Below are 12,782 nucleotides of genomic sequence, written 5' to 3'. Positions count from 1 at the left end.
TATCAACTGACTTGATAAACCACATTAATGCAAAAAAATCATAACCACCGCTCCATTTTTTTCTGATTTTTCTCTCCTCTCTTTTTTTTTTTTTTTGGCCTCCTCACTTCCTTCTGATTACACATTTCCTTGGTTTGTCCACACAGGGATCTTGGCCAGGTGTGAGTAACGCGTTTTGGATGAGATACTGGCAAATATGCAAAGAAACAGGAAATAACAGATGAGTGATTTCAAATCAACATCCGAGTTTCCTTTCCTTTGTCAGAACAGCTCATTTGCACAGTCCACGTCTGTACTGTGCAAGTGGGCCAATTTGCTGTAAAATGAAAGTTCAGCAGCTAATTTTCAACAGCATTTTATTTATTTTACATTCTTTTACTCTTTTCCTGGTCTCCCCCTTCCACCTTTGCTGCAAATGAACATTCTTGGCAAACGTGATTTTTTTTTTTTTTTTAATGCAGGCAAATGATGCTCATATCTGAGTGCAAATTGTTTTGAATGCCCTCCAGGCTGGAGCTGGTTCACACAGTAGCCCTGTTTTCCTCGAGCCAAATCACAACCTCTCAGTTCATTACTTCTGACAGGAAACAGACGGCTGTGAGCGATTGATGCACTCACATTCACGTGCTCCTCCTCTGTTCTTGTGCCCGTTCCCACGGCATTATAGAAACCCAATCAGACTATTGTTGAACATGGCACCACATGCTAAGTGTGCATGGTGAGGTGTGCGGGTTTAACGACACCCGCTTTGAGCTAAACGCCCATGTCACCATGCTATATGTAAGAAATATCCACATGCTGATGTTTAGCAGCTATAATGTTTGCTTGTTTACCATCGTACTTTTGCATATTAGCATGCTAACATTTACTCATAATTTGCATGTGCTTATAGGCAAAAGGAAACAGCTGAGGCTGCTGAGAATGCTGTTAATGTTTGTTCATAAATCCAAAGTACTGGACAAGTTGAGGAACAGCTGAGAGCATATCAAACTTATTGTAATGTAGCTGTCATTCCAACAAAATTGTAGGTTCTTCTTACATAACGTGACACTTTCTGGAATCAGTTTTTCCTTTACAAACCGGGTGGATTTACCGACACAGCAAACACCACGTTATGCAAACCATATTGAAGCGCGCGTGTGTGTGTGTGTGTGTGTGCGCGTGTGCGTGCGCAGCGGGAGGAGAATGTAAGAGAGACAGGGAGATAGTGTTCATGTGCGTGAGATAGATAGCTGGGGTGTTGCAGGGATTAATGTGAATTTGTAACTTAAGGGCATGAGTTGCTGCGTGATAGAATCTAGAGCATCAGCTTCTCTCTGCAGGCGATGAATGCGTTGCTCCCCCTCCCCCCAAACAAACTTCCATTGCATTCCAGTACACGCACTCAGTTTTTAAAGGTTACCATGCTGTGGACCTGGATGTAGGTTGTGTGTCTTTCCTGTTCGTGCACCGTCTCCCATTTAAATCCCAAGGCTTTTATCAGCAAGTGCGGGGGATACGGTAGCTATTGTTAAGTAGTCGCTGTTTGTATGCTTTTCCAGCGGGGCTGTAACTGCAGCATGATGCACTCCTCTGCCTCTTAATGGATCTTTTGTGTCAGTGTTGAGGTGGTTTTGTTGTCTCAGAGGCATTTTTTTTTTTTCTTGCTCCATCTACTTCCTCATCCTCTTTTCCCAATCTATTAATGCTATAGTTTGTATCTGAGGGGAAATGATACATGTCAGTATCCCTGTGACTAGCAGCCTATCAATTATAGTTTATCACGTGTGTGAGACTGGAGAAAAGCGTAGTTCATCATCCCCACTGTCCTGCCGCTAATCACATTGGTGGATCGGCTGTGATGCCCGGGCGCCGTCTTGATGACGAGATTGCATCATTTGTGGGTTTGGAGACAGCTAGTCTACAGTGTGTGCTGTGTGGAGTACAAATAGAGAGGGTATGTGGTCAGCATGAAGGCAGAAATTGGTCAACAACAACTTCTAGATTAGCATTTTCTTTGAGACCAACTCATTCAATGCGCTGCAACAACATGCTGCCATCGTTTTATACTGGAATGATTTCCTGGATGACATTATATCATACTGACTGAAAGATTCTCCTTTTCTAAAGCTTGTTAACGCCGCTCCATCGCAGCTGTTCTATAATCTAAAGAAAACAAGATGAGACACACTCACACACACACACACACACACACACATACATACATACATACATACATACATACATACATACATACATACACACACACATTTACACAAACATACACACACAAGGCTTTTAGATGTGTAATGCCACCGAGCAAATGCGATGGCAGGCTGCATTACGGCTGACGCTTTGCTGCATCCATCCATTTCTATGGTCTGTGACTCAGATGTATCTTTGCTAGCTAATGTTACAAAGTGAGAGGCCAGAGGGAACAAAATCCATGCATGCGCCCGCGATGACGTCATCAGTAACATATTCTTAGCTGGTGAAGCCCACGTCCAGATGCATGTTCCAGTTCTTTTTTATATAAGCAGCAGGAATGGATTAGAATGACTTTTATCTTCCAGCTATCCAAAGAAGGTTCTTAAAACTTAATGCACATGCTGAGGGATGTTCCTTTTGTCAACAAAAACCTTAAAAAGACCAAAATCAACAATGAATTAATCTGAGGATCAAGTTTTGTTTTGCGTGTAAAGTATGATGTATTGCATTCTTCTCTACCATAGAGTTACAGTGTTTTTCAAGCACTATTAAGAACACATAAGTGAGTAACTTTTGCACTGGCAGACCTGTTACTTAATTCGATGAACATGAGCATTGTAGTTAATTTTTGGTGAATCCCAGCAACACTTTCCTGCTATCGGAAAGCCTGACAAGGACACCTAATGTTTGTTAATCCGCCTCCAAAACTAGGTCCCATTAAATGCTCTATTTACTTCTGCTTGAGTAACGTTTAGTAAAAAACTAGTTAAGTAATTAGTATTTACTTACTTACTTATAGTATTTTTGTAACTTTTTCTGTCAGAATGACTGAGCTTGGTGCACGGTGCCACAGATATGGAAGGGAAGTTAGAAAACAGATGGACTACAGTCAAATAAGGAGAAAAAAATATCAATCCTATGTTTTTATAGGGGTCATTTTATTCTTGTGTACAAATTGGTACGCACAAATCAGGTAACAAGACGGGTGCATGGTTATGACGAGAATTAAAAAAATATCAGAATACCGGCACTCGCAGAGCAATATGCAACATTTTATTGTTGAAAAAACCCATCATCAGCATTAACAATACATGTGGAAATGACTATATAGAGACAAAAGGGGAAGACCTGTCCAATCAGCAACAAGGACGCATGACAACTAAGTCCACCTAGGAAGGACCTGCTCCTTGGACCCGTGCTGTTGGAGCCTGCTATTGTTTGATCTTCATCACTGCATTACTCTTCTCTATACAATGCCGGGGTGGATACAGTTTTTCCACATTACTATTTTTACATAATTTCCTTTTGCTTGGATTTTATTTGTATTCCACTTACTGCCACTTTTGCACTTCATTTAACCTTAAATATACACTCACCAGCCACTTTATTAGGTACACCTTGCTAGTACTGGGTTGGACCCCCTATTGCCTTCAGAACTGCCTTAATTCTTCATAGCATAGATTCAACAAGGTGCTGGAAACATTCCTCCGAGATTTTGGTCCACATTCACATGATAGCATCACGCAGTTGCTGCAGATTTGTCGGCTGCACATCCATGATGCGAATCTCCCGTTCCACCACATCCCAAATGTTCTATTGGATTGAGATGTGGAGGCCGTTGGAGTCCAGTGATTTCATTGTCATGTTCAAGAAACCAGTTTGACATGATTTGAGCGTGTCATGGCGTGTTATGGATGGGTAGATGGGTACACTGTGGTCCTAAAGGGATGGACATGGTCAGCAACATACTCGGGTAAGCTGTGGTGTTTAAACGATGCTCAATTGGTACTAAGGGGGCCCAAAGTGAGCCAAGAAAATATCCCCACACCATTACACCACCACCACCAGCCTGAACCGTTGATATGAGGCAGGATGGATCCATGCTTTCATGTTGTTTACGACAAATTCTGACCCGACCATCTGAATGTCACAGCAGAAAACGAGACTCATTAGACCGGGCGACGTTTTTCCAATCTTCCATTGTCCAATCTTGGTGAGCCCGTGCGAATTGTAGCCTCAGTTTGCTGTTCTTAGAGGAGTGGCACCCGGTGGTCTTCTGCTGCTGGAGTTCATCTGCTTCAAGGTTCCACGTGCTCATAGATGGTCTTCTGCATACCTCGGTTGTATCAAGTGGTTTTTTGAGTTACTGTTGCCTTTTTATCATCTCGAACCAGTCTGGCCGTTCTCCTCTGGCATCAACAAGGCATCTTCGCCCAGACAACTGCCGCTCACTGGATATTTTCTCTTTTTCGGCCCATTCTCTGTAAAGCTAGAGATGGTTGTGCATGAAAGTCCCAGTAGATCACCTTTCTTCCCCATTCCGATGCTCGGTTTGAACTTCAGCAGGTCGTCTTGACCATGTCTACATGCCTAAATGCATTGAGTTGCTGCCATGTGATTGGTGATTCGATTTTTGCGTTAACGAGCAGTTGAACAGGTGTACCTAATAAAGTGGCTGGTGAGCGTAGCTCCTAATGTGTCTCTAGGTTTGGGTACTACATTATTGATTTCAGTATTTTGTCATTTTAATCTTGCAATCTATTCTAAAACATAGATTAGATATATACAATACAGGAGGACCAATCGATATGCTACAATTGGGGTTGTATCAACCTTGCTGATGTGTTTTGAATGAGCTGCACCACCATCCAGTAAATGTGTTTTGCATGAAGATGATTTCCTCCCACCCTTTCCCTCCAACACCTGTTATTTACTGTATGTACTTTCTCCATAGTTTGCTGACTGACAGGTTGAGGTTGGATTTAATTCTTCATGTGCACTATGCAGAGCAAGGCAGGCAGGTGGAGAAGCGGCAAATCCGTCTGCCGTCAACATAAACAAACACGGCAGGTGCGACGGCGTGCTTTCCGCGGCAAGAGTCCAACCTCACCTGTTGCTATCAAACATTATGCTCCTCATCCAGCGCGGTCATGGGGGAACAAAGGCCTCGGCAACGGTAGCTGGTGTCCTTGCACCGACACAATCGCACCGTGTGAGTCGCCTTACACCTGGCTGACTCTGAGCTCTACCTCTGATTTGTTGACATGTCAGTCACAGTGTGTGCTGCAAGCAATTTTTTTTCTTTTTCTATTTTAATCCAGATGACATCTACAGAACCAAATGTAGTTGAAAGTCTGGCCTCTTTCTTTCATTCACAGCTCACTCCACCCTTCCCATCAGTCCTTCTTTCTGTCTATCGCTTGGCATAAAAGAACACAATCCTGCATTGTTTGTTTTGTTGTAACCCCGCAGCTGCATTTTCGAGATGATTGTCCCTGCGTGATGAAACGAGCCGTCAGGAGCTACAGACGATTACATGGCTTCATGTAGCGATCAGTCTTTGTGTATAAACACTTAAAAAAAAAAGAGCAATCGATGCAGCTCAACATGTTGATGGATAAACTCCTACAGTGTCTTGGTGACAATGAAAAAGCTCTGTATGCCTTTTCTGTCTGACGGAGAACGTCAGAGGAAAGAGAAGGACAGTTACAAGTCTTTGTTTTTGCAATCAACGCAGTCTCTCCCGTTTTCTTTTTTTCTTTTTTTTCTTTTTTTTGTCTCTCTTCTTCCTCCGTCTCCTCTGCCTTGGAGATATAATCGAAGAACATACACCCACTCTTGAGTCTTTTGGGTGTCAGTCCTCATGTCACGGTTCGTATTAAATGCTTGATGGTGAATCACACGTGTAATGAATGTGATTTGCGAGACGATCAGAGACGCTGGTTTCTTCTGACCTGCACGTGTTCCTATTGATCAGACGTCCTGACCCTTTTAGACTTGATCGTACCTGCGCTGTGTTTACATTCACGTCCTTGAATGCCCCATCTGCTTCTTAAAAGAAGTCTCACGTGAGTACAATTGATTAGATTATCCCAGTGTTAAATGTAAAAATCTATAGTTGTATAAATGTTTTATGATAAGTTTAAAGCTGTAATGGTGTTTTTCTTGTTACAAAACTCCCAAGGGAAGCATCTGGCTCATTAGTGGCCAAATACTCCACTTTGTTCACCATCCAGTCGCTTGGTTCCACTGCACAACAAGTGAGCCATAATAGTGAAGTTGTAGGCCATGAAAAGATGTATTTTTGTGCAGAATTGAGTATTCTCTCATCATGACCAGCTGTTTGCTGCAGTCCTGTTGGTACTTTGTCTATTCCGTAATCAGCCTCACTCAGCAGCGTCTGACCCTTAAATTTACGAACCTCCCCCCGATGTAGTCCGGGGGGTAATTACGTCTGCCAGAGAATGAGACACGTGTAAGTCCCTCTATCTCAGCAGGGCTCAGTTAACTCGACCTGATGCTGGTGTGTGTGTGTGTGTGTGTGTGTGTGTGTGTGTGTGTGTGTGTGTGTGTGTGTGTGTGTGTGTGTGTGTGTGTGTGTGTGTGTGTGTGTGTGTGTGTGTGTGTGTGTGTGTGTGTGTGTGTGTCCATGTTTAAACAGTGCTAATTGGCCCTCAAGTATTTCGAGTCCACCTCTCCCAGAGTGGCTCCTGTGTTGCCATTTCCTCAGACTGACAGCCGATTTAAACCCGTCCCCTCAGCAGCTGTTGCCAAGAATGTTATCAGACCCCCTAAGAGAATATTCCCAAAGGCTAATTCGCCCATCTCCTCTCGCACTTTATCTAACGGACTTCTCACAGGAAGGTGGTTGCGCGGAGCGTTTCCAGGTGTCGTTTAAATTCAGCCTGACTTCAAATGCCACAGGAGGTGCAGCAGTAAAGCATCTGTACACTGAGAACCTTCCCAGGCGTGCATGTCTTTGACCCGTATGTTGTATGAACTCTCGACTGTATATAAAAATGAACGTTGTCTTCAAAATCTGAAAATAGCTCCACAATGAATTCAATATTAGGCTTCAAAGAGAGGTATGTTTTTGGGTGCTTGTTTAATTGACATGTCTGGGCTGCAGTCAGGTTTCTGTACAGGTGGGCGGGGCACAGTGCCCTCGGATTTTCATCCATTATCCCCCCCCTCGCTCCTCTCCAGTTCATCCAAATGTGGTCACTTCTGGCTCCAAAAGAACAAGATGCCAATGAGCAAAACACCAGACTTGTTGCTTTAAAATAGCACTTTGAAAAACAATGGCTGACATCAAGGTGGGTCACCACTTGGTCTGAACAAGTGAAAGAAGCGGACACCTAATGAAGGTCATTGACCCCGGAGGAAGGATCTGATTCAACAATCGCTTTCAAGTAAGAATGTAAGAGTCAACATTGTTCAAGCGTCCCTCGAGTGTTTCAAGTGTCAGGTTTTATGTCCGCGGCGATGTTGGCTACACCTTTTTTAAACAAAGGCGTTTTTCTTTGACAACGAAGATACAACCTTGATTAAGAGGAGTTGCTTTGGTCTGAATGGATGCGTGTTTTAATCACTGATCCTGGATCTGTTTGCGGCTCTTTTAATGAGGCCTACTCCAGCTGGAGGGCTGTCGGTGCGCCTCCTTTGATCAGTGGCCCATGGACACGGGATTACACCGCTAACACACTGCGCTAATGGAGCCGCCAGTCAAAAAAAAAAACACACACAGACACGTGTCCGAACACACACCCGTGCAGCACGCACTCCAAGAACAAATGCAAATTTAAGAAATATACATAAAAATGCACACTCTCAACCTCTGACAAGGGCACGATTCCATAAGCCAGTGTCTTGTTCTCATGCAGTCCATTGTGTCGGGCCCTTTCATCTGGCTGCGTCTGTTAGTGCCGGTTTGGGTCGACTGAATTTTAGGCTTCGGCGTTGAAGTCTCTGCCAAAGAGGGCTCAGTGAGTAAGGTCCAAAGCTCGGCGCTGACACACAGCCCAACTCTAGAGACTAATGGCTTGTAGCTCCCAACATATGTTGTTTTGTGTAATTGCTTTAATTGCTGTCATTGTACGTAATGGTTGGACTTTTTCATCTTCCCTGGTGGTGTAGGCATTGCGCTAATTATATCTGTCAGCCCTGCAGCCAAAATGAGCGTTTCACAGCAAATTCAGAGCAGTGGGAAGTTTAAAATCAGAGTGTTTCTATAAACTATTGGTGTGTTGTGGGGTGGAGATGATAGACTGCAGAGTGTCAGAGTACTTTATGAATCATTAGACTTTTCTGAAGTAATTCTCCCCATGGTGGACTCGTTTAATGGAAGTGGGGTCATGACTTTAAATATCGGTCAAGTCTGAACTTGGACCTGCTTGTCCGCTTGTTTCTCTGGATTTCTTTTCTCTGTTTTTTAACTCCAGACCATCCAAGGTTGAAATAAAAAAAAAAAAAAATTGCGTGGTAAATTTAAAAGCCAAAACATCTAAAAACGTTTTTTTTTTCTCTGCCCAGGTACGACACCATCACCAACCAATGGGAGACGGTTTCTCCTCTTCCTAAACCTGTCCATTCGGCTGCAGCCACGGTGTGCGGGGGGAAGGTGTACGTGTTCGGAGGTGTGAACGAGGCCGGGCGCTCGGCGGGCGTCCTTCAGTCCTACGTGCCGCAGAGCAACACCTGGAGTTTCATCGAATCACCCATGATAGGTAAGACAAGTGACACGGCACGCTGCTTTTGTCACCGATTTTCGCACACAAGCATCAACACAAAGCGAAGAGATGTTATGTCCTCGGGGGACGCGTTGCCATTGTTATCATCACCTTTTGTCTTATGACAGAGCTGCTTCTGTTTTAAACCGCTGTGTACCATGTTGTGGTTTGCTATTCCCAAATGTGTGGGCTTTTTTGTTGTTGTTGTTGCTCTTTATGCCTTGAGATTTCAGAATTTCTTTCTTGAATTAAAAAGCCAGTTATGTTCCTTTGGCACATCATAAAAAAAAAAAAAAAAAAACATCAATATTAAAAGTAGCTTTTTATTAGCAAAGCTGAAGATGGCACCAACTGCCACAGCATTAGTGGAACCATTTATATGCATGCGTCACTTTACTCGTTGACATCTTGCTATCACATCAGAGAGCAACGAGGAGGCTTTGGGCCTCAATTATTGTTGGCTGGTTGCTTAGCAACAGTCTTCTCACAACTCTACCCACTTGAGCACCTTCACTTCCATATGATGCGTTTGACATCTCCTGGAGAAACCATAAACACCCCTCTTGACATGTGAGGGCAACATGTTCAGTATCTGCCTGCAGCGTGAGACCGAAACACGTGGAAGTACTTCAAGTGTCTTTTACACTCCATACACAGTGAATCCCATTAATATACGCAAGCGTGACCATTCGATTTAGACGCGTCGGTTAATTTGAAATACCGACGTTTATATCAATGCGTGTTATGTCTGCGTGGCCGATAGAAACAATATACAACGACGCCATGTAAACAGAAGGAGACCTTCTGTGTGTGTGATTGTGGAGTTTACGTCAATGAAGACGTTGACCCTCGCCCGTGGCGACAGAAAATCCAGTGGTTGCGATATGACCTTTTCCATTCCTGTTGTTTTCTCCTCGTCACCGCCGTCATCCTTCTCGCTCTTTTCCACGATCCCCTCCCCCCCTCTCCCCACATCACTGCTTCTGTCACGGTAATGGGAAGACCATCGGTGAAATGACAGGTGGGTCCGACCGCGGCTTCTGACATGTTGTTGGCCAAACCTCTGCCGTTACTCACCGCACACGAGCCCCCCGGGGTCCCGTGAAGGACCAGAAGGAATGCTGAGACGGACCGAGCTGCCGTGACTCGGAGGCAGCAGGAAAAACGACGCGGTGCACAACTGTGCTCGATTCATAAGAGCAGCCGGACGTGTTCCCGGTGTGAACGTCTCGTCCGCAGGCAAAAGTCCTTTCACAATAAGTATCCTTGAAAGGTGCAGCGTCGGGATGATTGCTGTTGATTTGAATGCAGTCTGCCAGTCTTTCCGTTTCACATTAAGGCCTGAACAACACGCGTGTGAAATGTAAACCTAACCCTCAAAATCTTGTGTAAAAGCGGTATTTTCGATACGTTAGATAAGAAGCTGGTTGTGGAGTTTTACTGGGGGGGGATTATGTACCAGACTACTTGTAAGCTAAGAGCACTTCCCAGGCAATCAGCAGGGACTTGAGGAAGTTACCGATCCAGGGCAAGAAATAGCCCTGCAGATAATCTCAAGTATCAAATTATAATTTTTACGCCTTACTTTTTGTGTGGATTAAACAAACAAGATATAACTTGTTAATTAAAGAGATTTAGAAGTGCTGAGAGGCAGAGCTTGTTACCTTTTGGCGAGGGCTCGCTGTTTCCATTCCGTGAGCTAATCCGAGCGAACGAGCTGCCGGCTGTCGCCTTTTATTTACCATACAGAGATGAGAGCAGCCCTCATCTTCTCATCTCACCCTCGTAATAAGCATATTTCCCAAAATATTGAACGGCTCCTTTTGAAGTTGCATTTAAAGACCATTATGGGCGCGCCACCGGTCAGACTGACGGCGAAGGTGTTGTCGTCCGCAGCTCGGCCCTCCGCCCCTTGCTTCGTCCCCGTGTCCTGATAAGGGCGGGGGGGTGGGGGGGATATGAATTAAAAAGAAACGCTGTCAAAAAAAAACGTATTTAAATTCCAACGCGTCCCGAGAAGAAGTTGTTCTCGTGTCATCAAAGCGCTGGCACAGAGGCGCTTCCTTCGGCGCCGCTGCCCAGAAACTCGCGCTCTGTTATTAGTGCCGTTTCAGAGCGGGATCACTGCGAGGGAAAATGGTGATTATGTAACACGGGTGTTTGGGGCGAGAGCTGAACGGCATTAAAAGGTTGGCAGAGGAGAAATTGTGAGTCTCGCACGTACGCGCAGAGCCAGACACAACGCACGCACACAACCTCTGCTTGCCTCGTATCAACTATACATCCCCGGGGGCACAGGTACGCAGCGCATGAATTATGTAACGAGCCGGGAGGTTACTCCACATGCGTGTGTGCTTGTCTTTTTGTGTGTGTGTGTGTGTGTGTGTGTGTGTGTGTGTGTGTGTGTGTGTGTGTGTGTGTGTGTGTGTGTGTGTGTGTGTGTGTGTGTGTGTGTGTGTGTGTGCGTGCGTGCGTGCGTGCGTGCGTGCGTGCGTGCGCGCATGACAGACGCAGACAGACAGACCGACCGTCATCTGTCAGGGCCCCGACGAGTCTGCGTCTGACAGCCGACGAGCCAAGAGATAATGGACGGGTTTAGTGCTTCCTGTGAAATCGGGCCGCCGATGATTTTAGTGGAGCCGGTGGAGAGCGCTTCTCCAACAGCCCTCTACCTCCCTCCGTTGCTCTCCATCTCTAATCCCCCTGTTCATCTTTCACTCTCTCCCCTCTCCGCCCCTCCCCCCCGCTCCATCTCTCGCGGTCTCTCAGCACTGTCTTATCGACTGACACAAATACAGCTGTGCGCGTTTTCTGCGACCGTGCGCCCTCGTATGGGTGTGCGTCTGTCTGGCGTGTGTGTGTGCGTGCGTGTGTGTGTGCGTGCGTGCGTGTGTGCGTGTGTGCGTGCGTGCGTGTGCGTGCGTGTGTGTGTGTGTGTGTGTGTGTGTGTGTGTGGTGTGCGTTTTCCCTCTGCATGGACCATCTCCCGCATGGACTGCAAATGGGTTTCACAAACACTTATCAGAACCGACTTCCTATCTCTCGCAGAGTGAAAAATAATATTACTCATGCCGAAAATAGTCCCTTCAACAAGTCTATTGAGATACACGGGGTCTCTGCTGCTTCATTCATCTACATCTGCCTTTGTCTTCGGCGCATGAAAATGCCGAGTGAAACTGAGCACCTTCACACACACACACACACACACTATGCTATTTATGAAGTCCCATTGCTTCATTCTTTAAAGGTCAGCTCACCCAAATTACAGAAATACCACAGCTTTGAGATGTCTGCGTGATTTCTGCCTCCACCTCCGTACGGTAGAGGTGAAAGGAATTTTTTTGGTGGTGTCCACAGCACATTTTTTTAAAAATCAGCATGCAGCAGGCTCTGTAAAAATGTCATTGTTATGCGCCATCTCTTTCAGAGTTTTGACTAACCTTTCCAAAATTCTGCTTCTCCAGAAAATGTTTTGTTAGATTTGTAAACTGTTGAAATCCTTTCACCGATTTAGCTTCTTAATTCCAGAACCCAAGCTCTCCAAATTTAAATTTGGTCAAATTATGACGTTATTACTTTCTAAATACGTACAAGATATGTTTCAGAGGTAAATTCCCCACATTATCCCTTTCTTTCTTTTTTTTTTTTAAACTAATACACAGAATCACTCCTGATGAAGAAAACGGTCATCTAATTTTTATCTTCTCAAACATGTCTGCAGATGTCTGTCGGTCTTTCACTTTGGTCCAAACATATCTGAACTTCTAATGGATGGATGGGTGCCATAATTCATGTCTCCCTCCGGATGGATTTTATTCTTTTTCTTTTTCTGACATTATCATGTCAAAATTTGATCTATGGATTATGTGTCTCTGCTTTGTCCAGATGACTTTTGGGTGGAAGCAGGGTGAACTTCAGACAGGTCACCAATCACAGACAACACAACCATCCCTGCTCACACACATACTTGCGGGCAATTTACAATCGTTACTTAACCTAACCTGCATGTGTTTCTTCATTTGTTATTTCTGTTAACTAACTTCAATGGAAATTAAAAACTCCTATACAATTTTATTTTTTACAAAG

At 44.7% G+C, this 12,782-nt stretch overlaps 1 protein-coding gene across 1 annotated transcript in view; it reads left to right on the top strand.

Annotated features, from left to right (window-relative positions):
* Positions 1–12,782, top strand: part of LOC138630082 (kelch-like protein 29) — a 207,447-nt gene that overhangs the window by 184,276 nt on the left and 10,389 nt on the right. The window contains exon 13 of the mRNA XM_069714193.1: positions 8,500–8,693. Within this exon, the coding sequence (XP_069570294.1) occupies positions 8,500–8,693 (194 nt within the window). The remainder of the gene's footprint in view (positions 1–8,499; positions 8,694–12,782) is intronic.

Source organism: Brachyistius frenatus, unplaced genomic scaffold (genome assembly GCF_029030835.1).
Source record: "Brachyistius frenatus isolate BFR_SWC_R1_liver_20210118 unplaced genomic scaffold, ASM2903083v1 Contig_128, whole genome shotgun sequence".
In the NCBI taxonomy this organism is placed as follows: domain Eukaryota; kingdom Metazoa; phylum Chordata; class Actinopteri; family Embiotocidae; genus Brachyistius; species Brachyistius frenatus.
The sequence above is the reverse complement of the archived record's forward strand: the minus strand, read 5'-3'. Positions and strand labels throughout refer to the sequence as shown.